This window comes from Crinia signifera, chromosome 1 (assembly GCF_055691185.1).
Source record: "Crinia signifera chromosome 1, ASM5569118v1, whole genome shotgun sequence".
In the NCBI taxonomy this organism is placed as follows: Eukaryota; Metazoa; Chordata; class Amphibia; order Anura; family Myobatrachidae; genus Crinia; species Crinia signifera.
In genome coordinates, this window is record NC_139217.1 from 331,781,589 (window position 1) to 331,804,603 (window position 23,015).

Sequence of the window (23,015 nt, forward strand, 5' to 3'; positions counted from 1 at the left end):
ACTTTGTTATGGCCTAACATCTCCATGATGGCCCAACATGAACAATGGGTCATGGCCACATCACTGACTCACTCTTAAAAGTACAAATGCTTTAAACTTTTGATGGCAGATTTGTTGATAATTGGAGCTATGCCATGCATGCCTACATACATCAGCCATGCCATGTGATATATTATTTCTGAAGTAAATAATGGAAACAAAGTATTGCCTCTGTTTGGCAACTTTGATGTTAAAAGTGAGTGGTATCCCAGATGTGTAGTCGCAGCCTTAGAGAATTCCCTTTAGATAGAACATAAATGTGTATATAAAAGAGCACAGTATACCAGTCTCATACTGTATCCACTACCATGTGTTTGGTACTTTATTATGCTACTTTTCATTTGCTTCATTCTCCCAGAAGCAACTTGCCTATGCATTTATACTATAGAATAATACAGTTTACAGCTGGGTAAGTCATTTAAAATGAATACATCATATATCATTCAAGTAACAATATTTTTTAATAACTTTTTTTCATGCAGTATAATATATATAATGTATAATGGACCTGTTCCTTACATACAGAGAGCAGAGCCTTTAAGTATATAATTTACTTCTTCCATAGATACAGTAGTCAGAACCTTTTGCTCTCAGAATATATATACAGTACATGTAAGATAATTCTTACAGCTGTATGTACAATGTTACAGCATATACTGTACTGTATAACATTTTGAAAATGTTCACATTTGACATGATGTAATATCTCATGTACTCAGCAACTTGCCTATTCTCATAGAAAACAAGACAACATATGGATAATTTTAGTATGCAAAATAATTTATGGATTTTCAACAAAATTTAGCAGTTTAAAGATTATTCCTTTCTAATTGTTAAAAGCTTATGTAGTACTAAAGGTGGCAATACACTACTGTGACTTCCCGCTATAGCGTATGGCCATTCTATCCCCCTTGAGCCGCTCAAGACCTTCCCGGCCAGCGGGATCGCATGCGATATATGCATGCGCTCCTTTTGCATATGATGTATTGCATGCATCCCTGTTCCCTGCCGCTGGGAGGGGGTCCTAGTCAGAGGTCGGTCTTGTAAGCAGGTCTGACCTCCAGATCCGATCCGATGCACATGGTGCTGCACAACGGATTGGATGGAATGTCAAACACATGTGATTTTGTCCGAGTTCACCTGGTTTTGTGACCCGATCTTCTGGAATCGTGTGAAATCGACCCAAATCGCATAGGTGTATGGGGGCCTTAAGTCTCAGCTAAGTAGAAAATTCCATTATAAGTAGCTATGATGTGCAGTCCAGATGTTCTCACCCATTGGTATATAATGGAGAAAAGTATGAAAGCTTGGAGAGAGATAAAGAAGTGACCAATCAGCTCCTGTCATTTTTCAAAAACACCCTGTAAAATAACATTTACAGCTGATTGGTTAGTAGTACTTTATCTCTTTCTCTAAGCTTTGATACATTCCCTTAATTACCTCAGCCCATCTTCCCTAATGCACTTGTAAATTTGCTCCTTTCTGCATTGACAGTAGTATGGTGACTGACAATGGAGAGGTGTATAACATGGATTTATTATCCCTCTCCTGTCTCTGCCACAGTAGACAGCAGCCAGGGATCAGAGGATTAGTAAACTACAGTTACAGTGTATGTACAGTACCTGACAAACCACAATACTAATCAGAAATGTGCTATCAAAAATATGTGATTTTTTTTTTGGCACAGTTCATGATGGAGAGGCCAAGAATGAAATCCTATAATGGTAACAATATCACTGAATTCATCCTCAAGGGGTTTCCAACAGGACCAGAGTTGCAGCATGTTCTTTTTACTGTCTTCCTTATTATATATATTCTAACTGTTGCAGAAAATGTGGTCATCATTGTAACAATTACACATAATGTGAAGCTTCACAAGCCAATGTACTATCTGCTTTGCAGTCTGTCCTTCTTGGAAATATGGTATGTCACAGTCACTATACCCAAACTTCTGAACAATTTTCTTACTCAGAACAACAAGATTTCCTTTGTGGCTTGTATGGCACAGTTGTACATGTTTATATCATTGGCCTGCACTGAGTGTATTCTATTAGCAGTAATGGCTTTTGACAGGTATGTTGCAATATGTATCCCTCTACGGTATGCAGTCATCATCAACAATACTCGATGTCTGAAAATGGCAGTGTGTTCCTGGGTGCTGGGGTTCTCTATTGCTTTGGTTAAAGTCACCTTCATATTCAGATTGACCTATTGTGGCCCCAATGTTATCAACCATTTTTTCTGTGATGTTTCCCCAGTGTTGAACTTGGCTTGTTCTGATATCTCATTTGCTGAGTTGGTGGATTTCATTCTGGGCCTCATCATCTGTTTGGTACCACTGGCTGTTATTAGCTTCATTTATGTGTCTATAATTCGGTCAGTCATTGTTATCTCTAAGTTCGATGGTCAGAAAAAAGGCTTCTCTACGTGTGCCTCACACCTAGCAGTAGTAGTTATTTTTTTTTCAACAACTCTCTTTATCTACGCAAGACCAAAAAAGATTAATCCATACGATAGAAACAAATATATAACTATATTTTATTCAATTTTGACTCCTCTCTTGAATCCAATCATCTACTGCCTTAGGAATGCTGAGGTAAAGCAAGCACTGAGAAAGACACTGAGAGTATGTCAATGGAAAAAATAAATGTTACATTCTCTATTTTACTATACAGTATATTCAGTTTTTTATTGTCTCCATTTTGTTAATTAAAACTTTATTATATTATGTATTAAACAATGATGTCTGCTTAATCAATGTAATAGTCCTTCACAGAGGCATAAAATGAAGGACATTGAAAAGGATCAGCAATGAGATTTGAATACTACAACCAGAGTTGGCGCTAGCCGCTCAGCAGAGGGTACAAAGCAGGGAGGTGCCGGGCAGGAGAGGAACTATGCCCACTCTGCATCGCTGCTCATGTGCGCTGTGGTGGCTGCTGTGCCTGTCACCAGGGCCGGCACCACCACTAGGCAGCTTTAGGCATTTGCCTAGGGCGCCGGCCACTGGAGGGCGGTAGTCCGGAGCTGGGAACCCCCAGGATGGGGGGGTTCCCAGCAACCTCGTCGGCAACCCAGCAACCTCGCCTCATCACACCCTCCTCCTGTCACTTCTGACAACCCACCCGCCCAACGCCGCTGTGGAGAGTCACGGCAACCAGCAGGTGAGCTGCTTCCCCCCACCCCCAGCAAACTCGGAGGCTGCCGCCGCAACGGTCCCGCTCCCCCACCCCGGAGCGACCGCATCCTCCACCCCCCCCCTCCCGCAGTGGCCACATCATCCACCAACCTCCCGCAGCGGCCGCATCATCCACCCCCTTACCTCCCCCGGTAACAGCGCGACAGTGGGCGCCGGGGCGACCCCACCACCTGGGCCGCTCCGGTGGCTAGCACCGGCCCTGCCTGTCACACTGTTACAGCATGGAGCAGAGCATTAAAAAGGGACAGAGCTATCAGCGGCTGAGGGGTCCGAGCTACTTGTCAATGAGGGGTCCAGGCTACCAGGGGCCAAGGCTTCAGTTTGTCAGGGAGAGAAGGAAATCTTTCCAGCCAGTCTTTGTTGTTTGTGGAGTGGAGGGACTGTGAATGAGTAAGTGAGATAAAGTTTTTGTGGGGTATGTGTGTAAGCAGAGCTGGTACTAAGGGCATCATGTATTAGGGGAGTTGCTACCATGGATGTTATGTGTGCAGTGGCTATGCTACTGCAGGATTATATGAGTGAGTGATGCTGCTACTGTGTGCATTATGTGTATAAGTGCCACTACTACTGGGGGCATCATGTGCATAAGATGCACTACCGTTGGGGGCTAGTGTGGTAGTAAGGTGTACCTTTAAGAAATATGTTGCCGGTACCCCGTACCTTCAGTGGCAATGGGAGGGTGGCTGCGGGGGAGTCTGTGACTGCATGGACAGAGACCCTGCGCCCTTCCAAAAATGTATGCCAGCTTGGAATAAACAAACGCTAGAGGTCCTACTACTAGATCTTTAACATATGTCAGGGTAAGGAAGCGCCCCCATCTACACCGGCAAGTGACAGATTCCGACATTGCTGAGGCAGTGTTTACAATTACCCCAGGGAAACAAGCATGTAACCCCCTAGTAAGGAGAATGTAATCCCTGGCAACAAGCATGTAACCCCTGGCAAGGAGCATAAAACACCTGGCAAGGAGCAAAAAATCCCTGGCAACAAGCAAGGACCAACTATTCCCAGGTTTGTAAGCGGCTCTACAGGGATCATAATGTGTAGGGGTGTAAGCAGCACTTGTACGTGTGTATGGCATACTATGTCATGGCATTAAGGTGTGGTGGCATGAAGTCAATTTAGAATTATGGTATGTGGCATAATGTGAAATGGGCATTATGGTGTGTGTCATAATGTGGTCACACCACTATTGTCATGTAGCTGGTTCCCTAGTTTCATGTGACCACGACCCGTTATGACATGTGACCATGCCCATTTTTGGTATGGTCATGTGTCATAGGTGCAAATATAAAATAAAAATCTAGTTGCACCACTGGGTAATACTACTACAGCACCTGCTGTCTTTTTGCATGGGAGTATGGGAGGACACAAATTTACGGATTGCAGGGGGTGCCGAACACCAGCCCTGACTACAATCACCCTTTTATATTAATAGCATTATGGACTGATAGAATCGGTGATACCTTGACGTGAGACTTGGAGGATTAATCATATCTTTGCTAATGTATGCAGCTGAGATATCTGTTTTTCTAGTATGTATTGTAATGAATAAAAAAAATATATATGTGCTGCTAGCAAATGTACAAATTATATTGGAGGTTAAAGAAAGACAAAAATGTGTTAAGGCTTCACACAATTAGCTGCAGATACCAATACTTTATGCATCCTACTTATAGATATGCTTAAAAACTGTACTGTATTTGAGTAGATATAAAGTTAAAGTGTGATAAAAAATGGCTGCAGTTTTTAGGATGAAGAGATAAGAAGCAGTGGGGGTTTTTACCTATGGGCTGCAGCCCCCCCTAGGTAAAATTCGCCACTGTAGTGATGCCAGATGCAGTCTTTGAGACTGCACTGGCTTCATAGCGACTGGTAGTGACATTCTATTGGAATTCCGACCTGCCAGTCACCAAGGCAGTCCCATTGGGAGGTGTTTCCTTCCTCCGCAACGCCTCTCTATGGGCTGCTTAGCGGCAGCCCATGAAATCCGGGGATTACACATGCGCAATAGCCTACAGTATGTCGGTACTGTGAATGCGTCGGCCCTGGTGCCTGTCTTCTGTGTTACACAGGCACCGGGACCATGATATCCCTTCTATAGGCTGTTGCTGAAGCAGCCCATAGAAGCTAGCCGCATGCACAGTACAGTTTGTAGTGCGCATGGGCCAGTCCCAGTGCCTGTCATCGTGGTACAGGTGTCGGTAAAGCAGCACCTGTGTGATATTGACCAGGAGGATTGGCGGTGGCAGGGGGGGTACCTGCCACTGGTTAAGAGTAAGGCAGAGAATTTATGAAAACCACAATGTATAAATGGAAAAAGTCTGGAAAAAAAGCACAAGAACTAACAGATTGTAAATTATGATATCAGGATTTATGGTACTTGTGTACAATCATGGCTCCCACGATGTCCATCGCATAGCAAAAAATCGATGCGATTTTTAACAGAAATGCATCCAAATGCATTGAAATTGGTATCAAACATGTTCAATGGCCCCCAAATGTCATTTTTGAGGCTGTACCACCCCCACTATCAACGCGAACCCGAAGCGTGGCAAGCGCAGCGAGCCCACGAGGGGCGGCGGTACGCGTCCTACGACCTTTTCATACCCCCACTATCCACGTCGGTGTGGAGTTGAGAATAGAAAGTGTGGCTAGCGCAGCGAGCCACCGAGCCACACTTTCTATTCTCAACTCCTCGCCGACGTGGATAGTGGGGGTATGAAAAGGTCGTAGGACGCGTACTGCCGCCCCTCGCGGGCTCGCTGCGCTCGCCACGATTTAAAAAAATGCTTAAATACTGCAAAAATCACATCCCATCGCATGCCATCGCATGCCACTACATATGGCATGCGATGGGAGCCGTGAAAGTACACAAGTACCGGATTTATTTTTCAATTTATACACATTTTATTGACAGGTGATCCTACATACATACATTAACAGTATTGATGTAGTATAAAGTTATGTCATGGCTTACCAAAGATGGCAAGGCTTTCGAAAGATGACACCTCTCATCAGCTTTCCTAAGATAGTGACCAAAGCTGCACATGCGCAGAACAGGAGATCATGATCTAGAGCAGTGGTTTTCAACCTCAGTCCTCAAGTACCCCCAACAGTTCACATTTTCCAAATCTCCACACAGAACTGCAAGTGATCTTTTAAAATGTGTCAGTGAGTAATGAGTACACCTGTGCACCTGCTGAGTTACCTGGAAAACATGAACTGTTGGGGGTACTTAAGGACTGAGATTGAGAACCACTGATCTAGAGGAACAGGGCCAGGGAACATGCGGGGTGGAGGAGGAAGGAGAGGGTAGTCCAGTAAGCATTAAAGGAGGAAAGTTGGAGCAACACACCAAAGAGAGACATGTAAGATACCGAGAGATGGGAGCAGCAGCCAGTTTGGGAAAGACAGCAGTGGACATCAGTTGAGCTGCTAAGTGAATGGAAGAAAGTAGTGTCTTGCAAAGTTTCTGGGTGCAACCATGCAGAGAGGCATGACAAGTCACTGAATTGATTGATTGCATTGATTGTAAGACCTCCATCCTCAGGCTAAGTTTACCATTTGGTGGTCCCAGTGAAAAAGAAGAGAGACAGTGGTGGGAATTCAATATTGTGGCCACACAATAGTACTCCCATTTCAAATTACACCACACTACAATCTTATTCACATTATACAGCACCAGTGCCTTAACTAGATATTTTGGTGCCGAAGGCGCGCAGCAAAAATGTAGGAGCGTGGCTTCATGGGGAAGGAGCGTGGCCATATAAAAGTACCAATAACACCGTAATGCCCATAACACATTATGCTGCACACTGTAATGCCAATTACAGATTATACCACACACAGTAATGCCCATTATACATTATGCCACACATCATGATGCCCCTTACACAATATGCAGCCCACTGTAATGCCCATTACACATTATGCCCCACACCATAATGCCCATATGACATAATGACACATATTACGCTACATGTAATGCCCCAAGTACTCCTGCACATTCCCACAGTGGTATCGCTGCTTATATAAAATGCCCACAGTTGCCGATAGTAGTAGCACTGCTTATACATAACGGCCACACCAGTTGCCAAAAGTAGTAGCGCTGCTGATACATAAACCCACACCAGTTGGTGACAGTAGTAGCGCTGCTTATACATGATTCCCACAGTAACCGACAGTAGTGGCGCTGCCTATATGTATGCCCACACCAGTTGCTGGCAGTAGTAGCGCTGCCTATATATACAGTATGCCCACACCAGTTGCAAACAGTAGTAGTGCTGCCGATACATATGCCCAAGCCAGTTGCTGATGGCAGTAGCGCTGCCTGTACATATGCCCACACCAGTTGCCAAAGGCAGTAGCGCTGCCTGTACATATGCTCACACCTGTTGCTGAGAGTAGTAGTGCTGCCTGTATATTTGCCCACACCAGTTGCCAATGGTAGTAGCGCTGCCTATACATATGCACACACCAGTTGCCGACGCAAGTAGCGCTGCCCAGAGGCGTAGGGAGGGCGGAGCCACCGGAGCTCCTGCTCCGGGCGCCGATTGGTTGACTGGCGCCTCCGGCCCGCCCCCCCCCCTCTGCATATGATCCCTGCAAGTGTGGTGTGACGTCTGCATACTTACGGCCTGGGCAGCGTGTGCAGCGCCGGCGACTGCCCTGCCCGGCGCCTGCCTCCTGCCCTGCTCGCCCAGTCCCTGCCGACAAGCGTCACGGGCGGTGAGGCCGGAAGGGAGAGTGGGAGAGTGAATCTCTGGCTTCTGCTGCTGCCCTGGCCTGCTGTGCTGTATATATCTTTGGAGGCAGCGCTGTGCAAAATCAGAATACACTTATTTATTAAAAAGAATTTATAAATAATAACACTTTAAAATGGTTAAATACCATATATAAACAATTTTAGCAGCCAGAATAATTCCTACAGCAAAATAAACAGAATATTCCCCATATTATTGGGTTTAGTAGTTAAATGGTTAATTGCATGCATGCACGGATTGGGTTTAGAGGTTAATTTCTTCTGTGATCACTGTATATAGGTTAGTATATTAGTTACAACTCAGTCCAGTCCCACCTATGTGCACAAGGTACTTAATGTTTTTTTTTTGTATACTTATAGTTTTCCAGCTGTTGGATAGGGCAAGTGGCTCCTAGACCTCGGTGTCACACTCCGACCATTGGTACTTTTCCAGATGATTTGGTCATATCAAAGGTTTTTCCACCGGATCTGTATAATGGCTGCCAAACAAAGTCCCCGCTCTCTGAGGAGATGAGAATAGAAAGTTTTTTCCTGTATATATCTTTATTTATGCTGTATAAATCTATCTATCTTTATTTATTTATCTTTATTTACTGATGTCATCATGTTATATAGCGCAGCAGATTCCGTTACAGTGTCTTATATAGCGCAGCAGCTTCCTTTACAGTGTCTTATATAGCGCAGCAGATTCCGTTACAGGTTGCTATAAAGCGTAGCAGATTCCGTTACAGTGTCTTATATAGCGCAGCAGATTCCGTTACAGTGTCTTATTTAGCGCAGCAGATTCCGTTACAGTGTCTTATTTAGCGCAGTAGATTGCGTTACAGTGTCTTATATAGCGCAGCAGATTCCGTTACAGTGTCTTATATAGCGCAGCAGATTCCGTTACAGTGTCTTATATAGCGCAGCAGATTCCGTTACAGTGTCTTATATAGCGCAGCAGATTCCATTACAGTGTCTTATATAGCGCAGTAGATTGCGTTACAGTGTCTTATATAGCGCAGCAGATTCCGTTACAGTGTCTTATATAGCGCAGCAGATTCCGTTACAGTGTCTTATATAGCGCAGCAGATTCTGTTACAGTGTCTTATTTAGCGCAGTAGATTGCGTTACAGTGTCTTATATAGCGCAGCAGATTCCGTTACAGTGTCTTATATAGCGCCGCAGATTCCGTTAGTGTCTTATATAGCGCAGTAGATTGTGTTACAGTGTCTTATATAGTGCAGCAGATTCCGTTACAGTGTCTTATATAGTGCAGCAGATTCCGTTACAGTGTCATATAGCGCAGCAGATTCCGTTACATTGTCTTATATAGCGCAGTAGATTCCGTTACAGTGTCTTATAGAGTGCAGCAGATTCTGTTACAGTGTCTAATATAGTGCAGCAGATTCCGTTACAGTGTCTTATATAGTGCAGCAGATTCCGTTACAGCGTCTTATATAGCGCAGCAGATTCCGTTACAGTGTGTTATATAGCGCAGTAGATTGAGTTACAGTGTCTTATATAGGGCAGCAGATTCCGTTACAGTGTCTTATATAGCGCAGCAGTTTCCGTTACAGTGTCTTATATATTTCAAATGTAACATGCCAACACATGTTAGCCATGCCCCCAATTCATTACCGGGAGGAGGGGGGCACGAAATATGCCCTTGCTCCGGGCACCATGGCACCTAGCTACACCGCTGGCGCTGCCTGTACATATGCCCACACCGGTTGCCGATGCAATTAGCGCTGCCTATACATATGCCCACAACAGTTAGTGTTGAGGAGAGGAGTGTTACCCAGACCCCATTGCATCCTAGTATTAGAACCTATCCACCATCTCCGACTGAGATCCATCCGAACCAGCCCTCCATTGGAAACCTCCAATAGTTCCAGAACAGGAGCTAACTTCCAACCATCCCTCAGTGCTTACCAGCTTCCAAGCTTAACTGAACACCAACTTGGACCAGCATACACATCTGCTGAGGAGGTCGCTAACAGCGCAGGACGGTACCTCATGAGTGGACGGTAAACCAACACCCCCTTATTTCACTCCTGGGAGTGCTTCAAAAGGGCTCAATAGGAACGGAATGTTCCTCCATAATTATCATATCCCCTCATTACACCAGGAATCATGGGACTTAAGTCTAGTGCACTAGCACTTTCATAGTATTTTATTAACCGAAAGGTTTTCAATATCTGCATACAGTATCAACATAAGGTACTTGTTTCCTAGCACGGCCACATATCTTATGGATCGTGTACCTTTAGTTAAGGTACACGATCCATAAGATGGACCCGATTTCCTTTGAAATCAGGTCCATTTGGCCGGCTAGGACAAAATATCGGGGGCATCGCGTCGGTCGGGACCGTTAACAATGGTCCCGACGCGACCGACGCGATGCCCGCGATTTCCCCATAGACTTCAATGTTAAAAAATATTTTAACATTGAAATCGTGTCGGGAAAGGTAAAATATCGGGGGTATCGCGTCGGTCGGGACCATTAACATAGGTCCCGACGCGATGCCCCCGATTTTTACATAGGCTTCAATGTTAAAAGATTTTTTAACATTGAAATCCTGAAAAAATGTGAAAAATGTGAAATGGGCCAATATGACCCATTTCACATTTTAGATGTCCCCGTCGTCACCCCACGATAGACGCCAACCCGAAACGTGGCGAGCGCAGCGAGCCCGCGAGGGGCGGCGGTGCGCGTCCTCCAACCTTTTCATTCCCCTACTATCCACGTCGGCGTGGAGTTGAGAATAGAATAGTGTGGCGAGCGCAGCGAGCCACCGAGCCCGAAGCGTGGCGAGCGCAGCGAGCCCCGCGAGGGGACGCGGATACCTTCACAGTTATACGCGTCCCCTCGCGGGCTTCACAGGTGTCCGTGGCGACGCGGACACCTGTGAAGTCCGCGAAGGGACGCGTTTACCTGTGAAGGTATCCGCGTCCCCTCGCGGGGCTCGCTGCGCTCGCCACGCTTCGGGCTCGGTGGCTCGCTGCGCTCGCCACACTATTCTATTCTCAACTCCACGCCGACGTGGATAGTAGGGGAATGAAAAGGTCGGAGGACGCGCACCGCCGCCCCTCGCTGGCTCGCTGCGCTCGCCACGCTTCGGGTTGGCGTCTATCGTGGGGTGGGGTGTACGCCGGGACATTTGGGGGGGTTGGGAATATTTTACATTGAATCCAATGTAAAATCGGGTCCCAGGGACCCGATTTACATTTAATTAAAAAAAAAAATCGGGTCCAAAATCGGTCGGTCGCGACGATCGCATCGCATGCGACCAAATCGCATGCGATGCGATCGACCCGATTTTTCCGACACGACCACCCCGATGTAAATCGGTGTGGCCGTGCTAGGAAACAAGTACCCAACATAAAATACTGCGTATTCAAAATTGTATTGGGTCATACTGTACTTTGTATTTTAATAAATTGTGTTTTTTATTGTGAAACCAGTCCAATTGGTCTAAGTATTTTAAACTAGCGCTGCTTACTACTTTTTCTTTCTGCCGATACATATACCCACGCCGGTTGCCGACGGCAGTAGTGCTGCCTGTACATATGCTCACACCTGTTGCTGAAAGTAGTAGTGCTGCCTGTACATATGCCCACACCAGTTGCCAATGGTAGTAGCGCTGCCTGTACATATGCCCACACCAGTTGCTGACAGTAGTAGCGCTGCCTATACATATGCTGACACCAGTTTCTGACAGTAGTGCTGCCGATACATATGCCCACACCAGTTGCAGATAGCAGTAGTGATGCCAATACATATGCCCGCTCCAGTTGCTGACAGTAGTGCTGCCGATACATATGCCCACACCAGTTGCCAATGGCAGTAGCGATGCCTGTACATATGTCCACACCAGTTGCCAACGGAGGTAGTGCTGCCTGTACATATGCCCACACCAGGTGCCAACGGCAGTAGCACTGCCTGTAAATATGCCCACACCAGTTGCCGATGCAAGTAGTGCTGCCTATACATATGCCCACACCAGTTGCCAACAGCAGTAGTGCTGCCTATACATATGCCCACACCAGCTGCCAGCAGTAGTATGCCCACAAGTTACTCACCTAATTTAGTCTGGCAGCTCATCCTCGCCTGCTTCCTTTTTTCATCAGACAAGCTTCCCCTGTAGCTCTGCCCTTCTGTTCCGTGCAGCCACGCCCCATCCACCACGTAACTCCGCCTCCTTTCCATCCCTGCCGATGACCAGGTGATTTAAGGAGCCTGAGGGAGCTGTGTGCTGTTGGTGCTGCTGCCTGTCATTTGACAGGCAGCAGCAGCCGGTCCTGGAAGCCACAGAGGACAGCAGGGTATGCAGGGTTGGGAGCGCGCCTCTCCTGCCCGGCGCCTACCTGCCTTGCATCCTCTGCTGAGCGGGTAGCGCCAGACCTGGTTGCCTGTTGATGAAATGCCACCTGCCCCCCCCTGTTCGCCGAATTCCCCATGCCTGGCTGCATGAATGAATGTGACAGTGTTTTCATGGGAACACCCCTTGCCTGTGGAGTGTTTAAAGGTGTGTGAATGCAATATTATCCAGATTGGGCTATTCTATTCTAGAGAATATCACAAAAGGTGGATGTATTGCTATAAAAAGCAAAGTATTAATACAGTACTGTATGTCTATTTATTTACATAAGGAAAGCCAAACGGGACCTTGTTTGGAAATTCGCTTATTTTAGGAAAATTGCTCATTAGCAGAAGCCCTGACCCTTTTCCCATCTTTTTAACAAAATTCTTCATTGAACCAAGGGGCGGATTCAGACCCATTTGTTAGGGTCCGAATTCGTTCCTTTCCCCGATGTTAGGGTTCTGTGCATGCACAAAGATGCGCATGTGCAAATTCCATGAGTGGACGACTTTGGTGAGTTTAACACTTGCTGAGATATTCGCTCGAGGATGGGAGGGAAGGGGAGGACAGAGGGCAATGCCTGCTTTGATTTGCAATGATAGAATATTTACTCTACGGATTCCCAAGAGGCTGACAAACAACATTTTTATTTCCAGGTATGAGATCTTTTCTCTTTGGCCACTGCTTTTTAATAAAGTGCTTTTTCCTGTCCATGCTATCCCAATTACTGTACATAAAAAAGCACCATAATTCTGTGTACCCAAGCTGAAGTCCTAGGAGAAGAGCTACCACCTTTTGATCTCCACCCCAACTGTGCCAAGAATACTTCTCATACAGTATTGTCATTTTATATTGTTTATAAAAAGTTTCCACTCCTCAGGATTGTGCTGCTGTTCTAATTAAACGAATAATGAATAGCATCATTACAGTACACAAGGTTAGCTCGCATGGAGAACATGTGTTTAAATTCTCACCGCATCTAATGAAAATTACATATGTTTTTTTTTTTATGGAGCTTGCAGCCTTTCAGTCAGAGGTGGATTTAGACCTCATGTTGTCCTAGGCAAGATACTATTTCTGGGCCCGCCCAGAGCCGCCGAGAGGCAGGGGGGACGGGTACATTTTACCTTGGCCCGGGCCTGCCAGGTGGGCCCGGGTCCAGACACACACTTTAAAAAAAAAAATTGTTGGGGCTGCGGGAGGACTAGTGTCCGCCCGACCGACCACCCACCCATGTGTCCGGCCACCCGCTTGTCATCTGCGGCTGCCCCTGCCTTTCCCTTCCCCTGCATATAGTGCAGTGTCACAGAGAATGAAAGACAGACGCTAGAAGTCATAGTTCACCTCTAGCGTCTGACAGGAAGCACAGCTATGCACTTCCTGGTAATGCTGCCGGGCTGTGCTCCCTGTCAGACGCTGGAAGTGAAAAATGACTTCTAGCGTCTTATCAGCAGAAGCAGGGGAGAGTGAAACTGACAGCCAGGGCTCTGCACTGCGGGGCTGGCCCCGCCCACCACACTCGGAGCAGCAGCAGCAGCAGCCCGGCTCCGTGTGTCAGGGACAAGCCCTGCTCCTGCCTCTTCCTGCTGCTATATGTCTGCCTTTAGCTGCCTGCTCCACTACACTGCCGAGTCCCTGCACCACAGGAGGGAGAACACAGCCAGGTGAGAGCTGTATCTCCTGGGGCAGTGGGGGCTGCAGAAAATGTGTATGTATGTGGGGTGGGGGTGGGGGGTGAGAGGAGTTGGCTGGGTGTAATTTGAAACAGAGGTTTTAATGGCTTTAATATGTTTTTTTTTGGTGTGGGGGGGGGGGGTGTATAATGTAATACTGTATAATGGTGTGTGTGTGTGTGTAATGTAACAGCAGTGTGTGTGTACTGGCTGTAAGATGGCATGCTGTGTATAATTTAATATATTGGTGTGTGTGTGTGTGTAATGTAAAAGCAGTGTGTGTGTGTGTACTGGTTGTAATATGGAGTACTGTGTATAATTTAATATTATGTGTGTTATGTGGCAGTGTGTGTATGGGGGAGCTGTGCGTAATGCAGGGCTCCACAAACCCCAGGGCCAGGTCGCCATGGGGACCAGAACCTGCGGGTGACCAGATTTGCCAGGTATCAGATCACACTGGGCAGAGTGGTGGTTTCTGTCAATGCAACAGCCGGGCAGAGTGGGGGACAATCCCCCTGGCTCCGGCTATGTCAGATCAAGTCCGCAGTGTGGAGATGGCTTGCGACCAATCGGAGCTCGCACTTCGGGAGCCAAGCAGGAGCAACAGTGGTGGCTCCTGATTGGCTGTCAGACCACAAGCTCCAATTGGCCCTAAAGCCACCCTGAGTTTTGAAATAGCCACGCCGTGGACCTTATCTGATACAGCCGGAGCCAGGTGGATTGTCCCCCACAGCGTTTGTCATTACCGCGCATTGTAGCGGTGGGGAGGGAGAGAGAGGGAAGAGGAGGAGGGGTAATCCCTTATGGCAAATCGCATGTTACCCCTGGCAAAGAGTATGCAACCCCTGGCATCAAGCAAGTGGTATAATATGTAATGGGTGTGTAGCATGTATAATAGGCATTGCAGTTCCCACATTTTCATCCTGGCTCCTACATTTTTAAACATTTGCCAAGCCCTGGTGTAATATAATAGCATGTATGTACTGGGTGTAATGTGGGGGAATGTGTGTAATGTAATATAGTGGTGTATACTGACTGCAATATGAGGGGAGGGTTGTGGGGTAGATGTGTGTAGTGCATACTTATATATGTATAGGCAGCAATAGAGGCAGAAGTTTTCTTTCACATGTTTAGTGCAGTGTTACAGGAAGCAACATCCGTAACTGAATCAGGCCCAAAGTGTTCCAGAGTTTTCTTCTGCCACTGCAGGAAAACCCCATAGTGGCCATAGGTGCGCCCATAGGTGAAGTTAGACACGCCCTCTGGGCAGAGCATGACACACCCTCTCAGTGACACATTGCGTTCTTTTAGCAGCTCAAATCTCCCTGAAATTAGTTTTCAAAAGTAGGCAAGTATGATTAACCCTTTGGCAACAAGCTAGAACCACTGGCAATGGAAAATAACCCCCCTTGGCAACGAGCATTTACCCCTGGCAAAAAATAACCCCTTGGCAACATCCAATAACCCCTGGCAACGCATATTAACCCCTTGGCAATGAGCAAAAACCCCTGGCAACAGACATTAACCCCCCCTTGGCAATGAGCAAGAACCCTTGGCAACAGACATTGGGCGGGATGTATTAAAATACATCGCCGCCCTTCGCGCCCCCCCCGCCGCGATGCCGCCGCATATGTACTAACATATGCGGCTGGCATCGCGATGCGGTGACGGAGGCCCCCCGCGATACCTGGAATGTGGTGTGCGGGGGGTCTCCGTCACCTCCCAGCCGGCTTCTGCAGTTTTCACGCCGGGGACAGCTAAGCAAGCTGTCCCCGGCGCTTCCTCCTCCCCCTGCAGCCGGAAGGACGTCCGGCTGCGTTGCTAGGGGGAGGGAAGAAGGGCTTACCTTCCGGGGTCCAGGAGGACCTGCAAGAAGGTAAGCCCAAGGGAGGGGGGAAAGGGGGGGTCGGCGAGGCGGCGGGGTTGCGGCAACGCGGCGGGCGGCGAAAAGAAGCCCATAGGCTTCTATAGGGTATCGCCACCCAAAGGTGGCGATACCCTGCCCTGCGGTGACGTGGCGAACGGGTTTTAGTACATAGGAAAATGTGGTAAAACGGGGGTTTTACCGCATTTTCCCTTTAGTACATCTCGCCCATTAACTCTTCTTGACAACAAGCAATAACCCCTGGCAATGCATATTAACCCCTCGGTAACCGACATTAGCCACCTTGGCAACGGACATTAACCCCCTTGGCAATGGACATTAACCCCCTTGGCAATGGACATTAACCCCCTTGGCAACAAGCAGGTAATTTATAATTTATTAGAAAGCCTTATTGTGGGGGGCAACGTGGTGTGGCATAGTCAGTGTGTATCGATTTTTGTGTGACATCCCATTTTTTGGGGACGGTCCTGCGGGAATTAAACACTGCATGCTTCTAATAAGGCGGGGAGGCTAAGGGCATGGCCAGCAGTTCACACAGCACTGGCCATGCCCTCACAGCGACAAAACGGCGCCCAAAATTTTTTGGCGTGTGCCTGCAGCACGCACATATATTCCTTTTTTCGCTGCCAAAGTTGGGAGGTATGCACCTCTTTTCTGTAGCTCGCCACTCCAGGGGGGGCCCCGTGACGCTGTTGTACCGGGGCCCAGGATTTCTCTTGGCAGCCCTGGGCCCGCCTTCCTCAAACCCAGAACCCACAGCATTGTATTTTTGTTACTGATTGCAGCCGAAAATATATGACCTGAAAATCTGAAATTTTTTAAAGCTTTCATATTCTCATCGTTCATATTTTCCAATGTCGTAGCTGTTCTTATTTGTATCCATTCATACTCGGTGGTTGTTTTTATAGCCACCAAATATGTACCAAGTGGCAGCATCGTACAGATCATTCAGATTCGTGCAATGCTGCCCTGTGTAGAAAAACAAAAAAACAAATAAATAATTTAAAAAACAGCGTGGGGTCCCCTCGTATTTCTAAAACTAAGGCTCCAGGCTCATGGGCCAGTCCTGGTTCCCAAAATATGGGGGGAAAAAATGAATAAGGGTCCCCCGTATGTTGACAACTAGCACCGGGCCCAAACAGCCAGCAGGGTAATGCCACAGCCAGGGGAATCTGTTTAAACAAGTTTCGCCCTCCTAAACATTAAATCCCCTGACTGCTCAGCCCAGGCTGGGAATCAGAGGGAGTGTGGACACCCCAAAAAGGGGTTGCCCCCTCCAAAATAACCCCAGCCTGGGCTGAAGCCCAGGGCTGTCCCCAGTGCCCCAGGCCAGTTGGCACGGACTGATATTGAGGTGTAAAATAAGATTATAAACTATTCATTTTTGTGTGGAACTACCAGTCCCAGCAGGCCTCCCCACATGCAGGGACTTGGAAAACCACACCCAGCATGCAGGGCATTAATGGTCAGCTGGTACTTCTATAACAAAACCATTAGTGAAATAAAAGACACACACACACACAAAAGAAAATACAACTTTAATTCATACTACAATCATTCACGTACCATCGTATTGGAGAAGTCACAAGTGTTTGTTTATACTTGTGGCTCCTCCCCCAAAATGGGGGATTGGCCCATGACGTCAGATACCGGGTCCTCCCCCAGCCAATAATCAGCGGGCTCTGGGGGGAGCTCCATGGCTGATTGGCTAGTCACAACACCATAGGAATCCCATGTTAAAATTTAACAGATTAAATATACCCTTCACCTCTGAGTTATCAGAGGTGGCTACTAGTGATATATTGTTGTTCTCTACAAGACAATTCTTATTTTTGACTCTCATTTTGGTCAGTGGCGTAACTATAAATTTTGCTCCCCCAAGCCAAAAAAGTTGTGGCGCCCCCCCATTAACTAAATATATATATATATATATATATATATATATATATATATATATATATATATATATAAGGGATTGGGTAACAGGGCGGCACTCCAATCATTTAAACAGTAGAATTCGGTGCCTGGTCCATAATAGTAATACAGTACACTTACCCCCCCCACTGCGGAAGGAGTCCAAACCGGCACACGAGTAGTGAAGAAAAAAGATGTGGTTTATTCCATAAGTACAAGAGTTATAACAGCGGTCCCGACAGCTGTTACAACTGGGTCCTACCAGTCTTCATCAGGGGCGATGACTAACTAACTAACTATATATATATATATATAGTCTTCAGCAAGGATACAAGCAGCGGCACTCCCAGGGGTCGCTGCTCATCAATGCAAGGAGTGCCAGGCTGAACAAACACTGTATATATATATATATATATATATATATATATATATATATATATATATATATATATACACACATACACACACACAGGGATCCAGAAAAAATGACAGTGGGGGCACTACAATAAATAAATGGGGGGGAGGGGCAGTTTCGTGCAGGTTCCTAGAAAATTGTGTATGGTCTGATAAAACGGGTTGTGCACTCCAAGGAAATACTGTTCCCAGGAGCCACAAATTCATTTTCATCATTCCGGGTGCATGGGATACAGTTCTAGCTGAGGACAGATGCTGTGGAGAGGGGGGGGGGGGGCAGATGGGCATATGCTGGGCAGAGAGAGGGGGAGACAGATGTGGGAGAGGGGAGATAGATGCTGAGGAGTGCGCATGGGGCAGATGCTGGGTAGAGAGAGGGTGGTACAGATGTTGGGCATGAAGAGGGGGACAGGTGATGAGCAGGGTGGTGGTACAGATGCTGGACAGAGAGAGGGGGAGAGATGCTGGGGATGGAGGGGGACAGACATTGCACAGAGAGAGGAAGAAAGGTGCTGGGAAGAGGGAGGGGGGATGAATGGTGGGCCGAGAGAGGGGGTGGTTTACAGGGAGTGGGGGGACGGATGGTTGACAGGGAGAGGGGGAACGGATGGTGGGCAGAGAGAGGAGGTGAATTGTGGGCAGACAGAGGCCGGATGGTGGACAGGGAGAAGGGGTACAGATGGTTGGCAGGGAGAAGAGGGGGGCAGATGCTGGGCAGGCATAGGGGGAGAGAGAGGATAGCCAGTGAGTTGGCGGAAGATACTAGGCAGGAAGAAGTGGGGCAGATACTGGGCAGGTAGAGTGGGGACAGATATTGGGGGTGGGGGTAGGCAATGGGATGGAACGAAGGACTGGGGGGCGGGCATAGACGGACTACCTCATACATACATACATACACTGCCTCCCTGATACATACAGTACATTCATACACTGCCTACCTCATACATACATACAAACATACATACATACACTGACTTCCTTATGCATACATACATACATACATACACTGCCTACCTCATACATACATACATACATACATACATACATACACTGCCTCCCTGATACATACAGTACATCCATACACTGCCTACCTCATACATACATACATACATACACTTACTTCCTTATGCATACATACATACATACATACATACATACATACATACATACACTGCCTCCCTCATACATACATACATACATACATACATACATACATACATATATACACTGCACCCTCATGCATACATACATCCATATGTCCCCAAAATGACATCCATACATATATCCCAAGATATTATTAATATTGTAACATACCACTGGCGCTGGGTGGAGGGCCTGCCAGCAGCAACACTAGGGAGACCAGCCGCAGGTGTTTGCAGGGGCCAACTTAATTGTCCACTGGCAGAGAAGAGGCAGCAGCTCCTGCTCCAGGAATACATGCTTGTTCTCAGCAGTGACTGGAGGGAGGAGGCGGGGTCGGGGCTCAAAACTGCAGCGTGGAAAGTGAAACTGAAAGTAAAGGGACTTCCCCTGCTGCTGCCCTCCTATGTAAGCCCCGGCTCCTGCGTCCCGTCCAGCAACAGCTGCTGCTTTCATCCCAGCCGGCACTGCTGCCTGTCATCCCTCCCTGCACACTAGTTAGTACGCCGGGCGCCCACCGCAGGCAGCTCCCCCAAGCAGCCGCGGGGGCTGCCTTCATTGTAGCTACGCCACTGGTTTTGGTACTGTAGCTCTAGCTCCCCCTTTTATCCTAATCTTTTTGTACTTACTAGTGTTCATGGCTGGGGTTTGGGTATATAATAATTCTGCTGCTTAGATCCTTGATCTAAAAAATGATCTTCATATTCATTTTGAGAACGTAAACACTCAAATGTATTGTTGTGCACCCCCTTGGTTTAGAGGTGAAGGGCAGGGGCGGATTACCCATGGGGTGACAGGGGTGGCTGCCCCGGGCCCCCATGCATTCCAGGGTCCCCACACCCACCACCCTACTGCTGCGGCGGTGGCAGGCAGCAGGTTGGTGGGTGCCAGGCAGCGGGGCGGGCAGCGGGGCGGGCAGCGGGTCCCTGCGGTGGATGTGAAGTCCGCAGCAGGGTCCCTGCGGCGGATGGGAACTAGTAGTTCCCATCCACCGCAGGGGGTCCCTGAGGTGGATGTAAAGTCCGCCGTGGGGTCCATGTGGCGGATGGGAATTAGTAAGTTCTATCCACCACAGGGACCCCGCCGCAGACTTCACATCCGCCACAGGGACCCAGCACAGCACGGACCACGCTGCCCCATTGCCCTGGACCACGCTGCCCCAATGCCCCGGACCACGCTGTTAGGTACCATCCAGGGAGGAGGAGCCTGCCTCCGTCAGGGGGGGAGCCTGCCTCCATCAGGCGGGGGAGCCTACCTCCATCGGGGTGGGGGGGCAAAACCTTAATCCGGCCCTGGGGAAGGGTATATTTAATCTATCACAGAGAGTTCTCACTGCTAGTGAAAAGTCGCTTTTATTAAAAGTTCCAGCCTTTGCACCATCGACAGCACCAAATAAGGTAGACTACAGATTACACAATTAGTATAAAGTCATTGCTCAACAGAACTTAAAGTAAATTCAACCTACTATCCGGTTGAATCTAGAGGCCCCTATATTGACATGTTTTCTGAACTAGTTAATAAAGATCAGAAATTAAAGGTGGAAAGAACCACCCCCTCTAATTTAACTTTCAAAGAAGGAGAGGCGCTTAAAAATCTCACTAGGGATACATCAATAGTAATTAAAAACGGGGGGGGGGGGATTGCCATTATGGACCGCACATTTTATGTTAAAGAAGCATATAACATCCTTTTAGATGAAATTTCACACAAAAAACTGGAAGTAAGAAATGTCTAACTATGGACAAGTTCAAATACTTACACCAAATATAGGGGGTTATTCTAGTTCATTCTTTCTGACAAAATCCTTCTTAGATGGACAAAACCATGTGCACTGCAGGGGGGCAGATGTAACGTGCAGAGAGAATTAGATTTGGGTGAGTTATTTTGTTTCTGTGCAGGGAAAATACTGACTGCATGATTTTACACTTCAATATAGATCTCACTTTGAAGAAAAACCCCACCCAAATCTAATTCTCTCTGCACAAGTTACATCTGCCCCACCCGCAGTGCACATGGTTTTGTCCATCTAAGAAGGATTTTGTCAGAAAGAATGGACTAGAATAACCCCCATAGTCACATTTTATCATCTCCCAAAACTGCATAAGAACCGTGAATGCCGCCGGGACGCCCCATCATGACGGGCATTGGTTCTCTAACTGCACGTGTTTCTGAGTATGTGGACTAAATATATCATGTATAAATATGTTCCTTTATTAAATACTTACGTAAAAGGTTACAAATCATTAAGGATATTACTTGGGAATTGGATTATAATTTTGTGACTATGTTTCTTCATTGTATATAAAAATCCCACATGGAAAGGGCATCCAAACCATTGAAAAAGTGTTAAGACAGGATGATATATTTACTGTGGAAAAAATGGAATTTATATGTAATTGTTTCAAATGTGTGCTTGAACACAACTATTTTGAAATTTTGGTTTCTCCAGACTTGGGGCGCGACGATGGAGACCACCTGTGCCCTAAGTCTGGTGAACCTCTATATGGGTGATTTGGAAACTATCACACTCACCCCAGATGTAAGTATGGAGTACTATTTAAATGGTACATAGATGACATCATGATTATTTGGAGGGGGTACAAATTGTCCTTTATGTCATTCATTGAGAGTATTAATCAGAATTCATATAACTTAACATCTAGATTCAATCCCCCCCCCCAAAAAAAAAAAATAGCATTCTTAGGCCTATTACTAAGTGTTGAGAATTTTCCAGCTGTTAAGAAGATAGAAACTTACACTTTTTAAAAAACTGTTGACAGCAACAGCTATCTAGTGTATGGAAGCTGTCATTTCAGACCATGGAAGCATAATATTCCTTTTTCGCAGCCCCTCCATTTAAGGAGGAACTGCTCTAACATTGAAATGTTTGATGTACATGCAGACATATATTCAGAGAGATTTCAACAAAGAGAATATCCGGCTAATATTATAAAAAGAGCTCACTCAAGAGCAAGGAATCTAGAGCGTAATAATCTACTTGAATATAAGAAACCTCCAATACCAAATTCAGAAAAAGACCAAAAAGGTGATTGCCTATTCATCACTCAGTACACAAGGAAAAGGAAATTAAAAGAATATTTGATGATAACTGGCATATTCTTAAATTGGATCCAATCTTAAATAGCTGGATATCTAATAATCCTAAAATAGTATATAAACAGACAAGGACAATAAAAAGTACGGTAGCGAAAAGCCAACTAGAACATATTAATAGTAAACCATCTAGTGGTACCTTTTTAGACAACAAAGGCTGTTATCCTTGCAATAATTGCAAAATATGTAAACATTTTAGTAAAGGATCAAACATCGATAGTCATCTGGATTCAAGCTTGATAATTAAGCAATTTATCAATTGTAATTCTAGTTATGTAATATATTTATTATCTTGTAAATGTAATCTATATTACATCGGGAAGACAAAGAGAACTTTAAAAATCAGAGTGTTAGAACATCTATGTACACAATATAAAACATGGAGTGACAAACCACAGTCTGCCACAACATTCAACACTTTAAGAATTACCATAACTGTGATCCTATTAGTCTCAGTATAAAGGGAATTAAACATGTACCCCCAGGAAAGAGGGGAGGGGATAGGGATAAGTTTCTTTTAATATGT

General features: G+C 46.4%; 1 protein-coding gene across 1 annotated transcript; it reads left to right on the forward strand.

The window, feature by feature from the left end:
- The first annotated feature begins 1,732 nt into the window (after positions 1–1,732).
- On the forward strand, positions 1,733–2,686 carry LOC146079824 (olfactory receptor 6B1-like). The gene has a single exon (XM_083186465.1). The coding sequence runs from the start codon at positions 1,733–1,735 to the stop codon at positions 2,684–2,686; it is 954 nt and encodes a 317-aa protein (XP_083042591.1).
- The last annotated feature ends 20,329 nt before the right edge of the window (positions 2,687–23,015 follow it).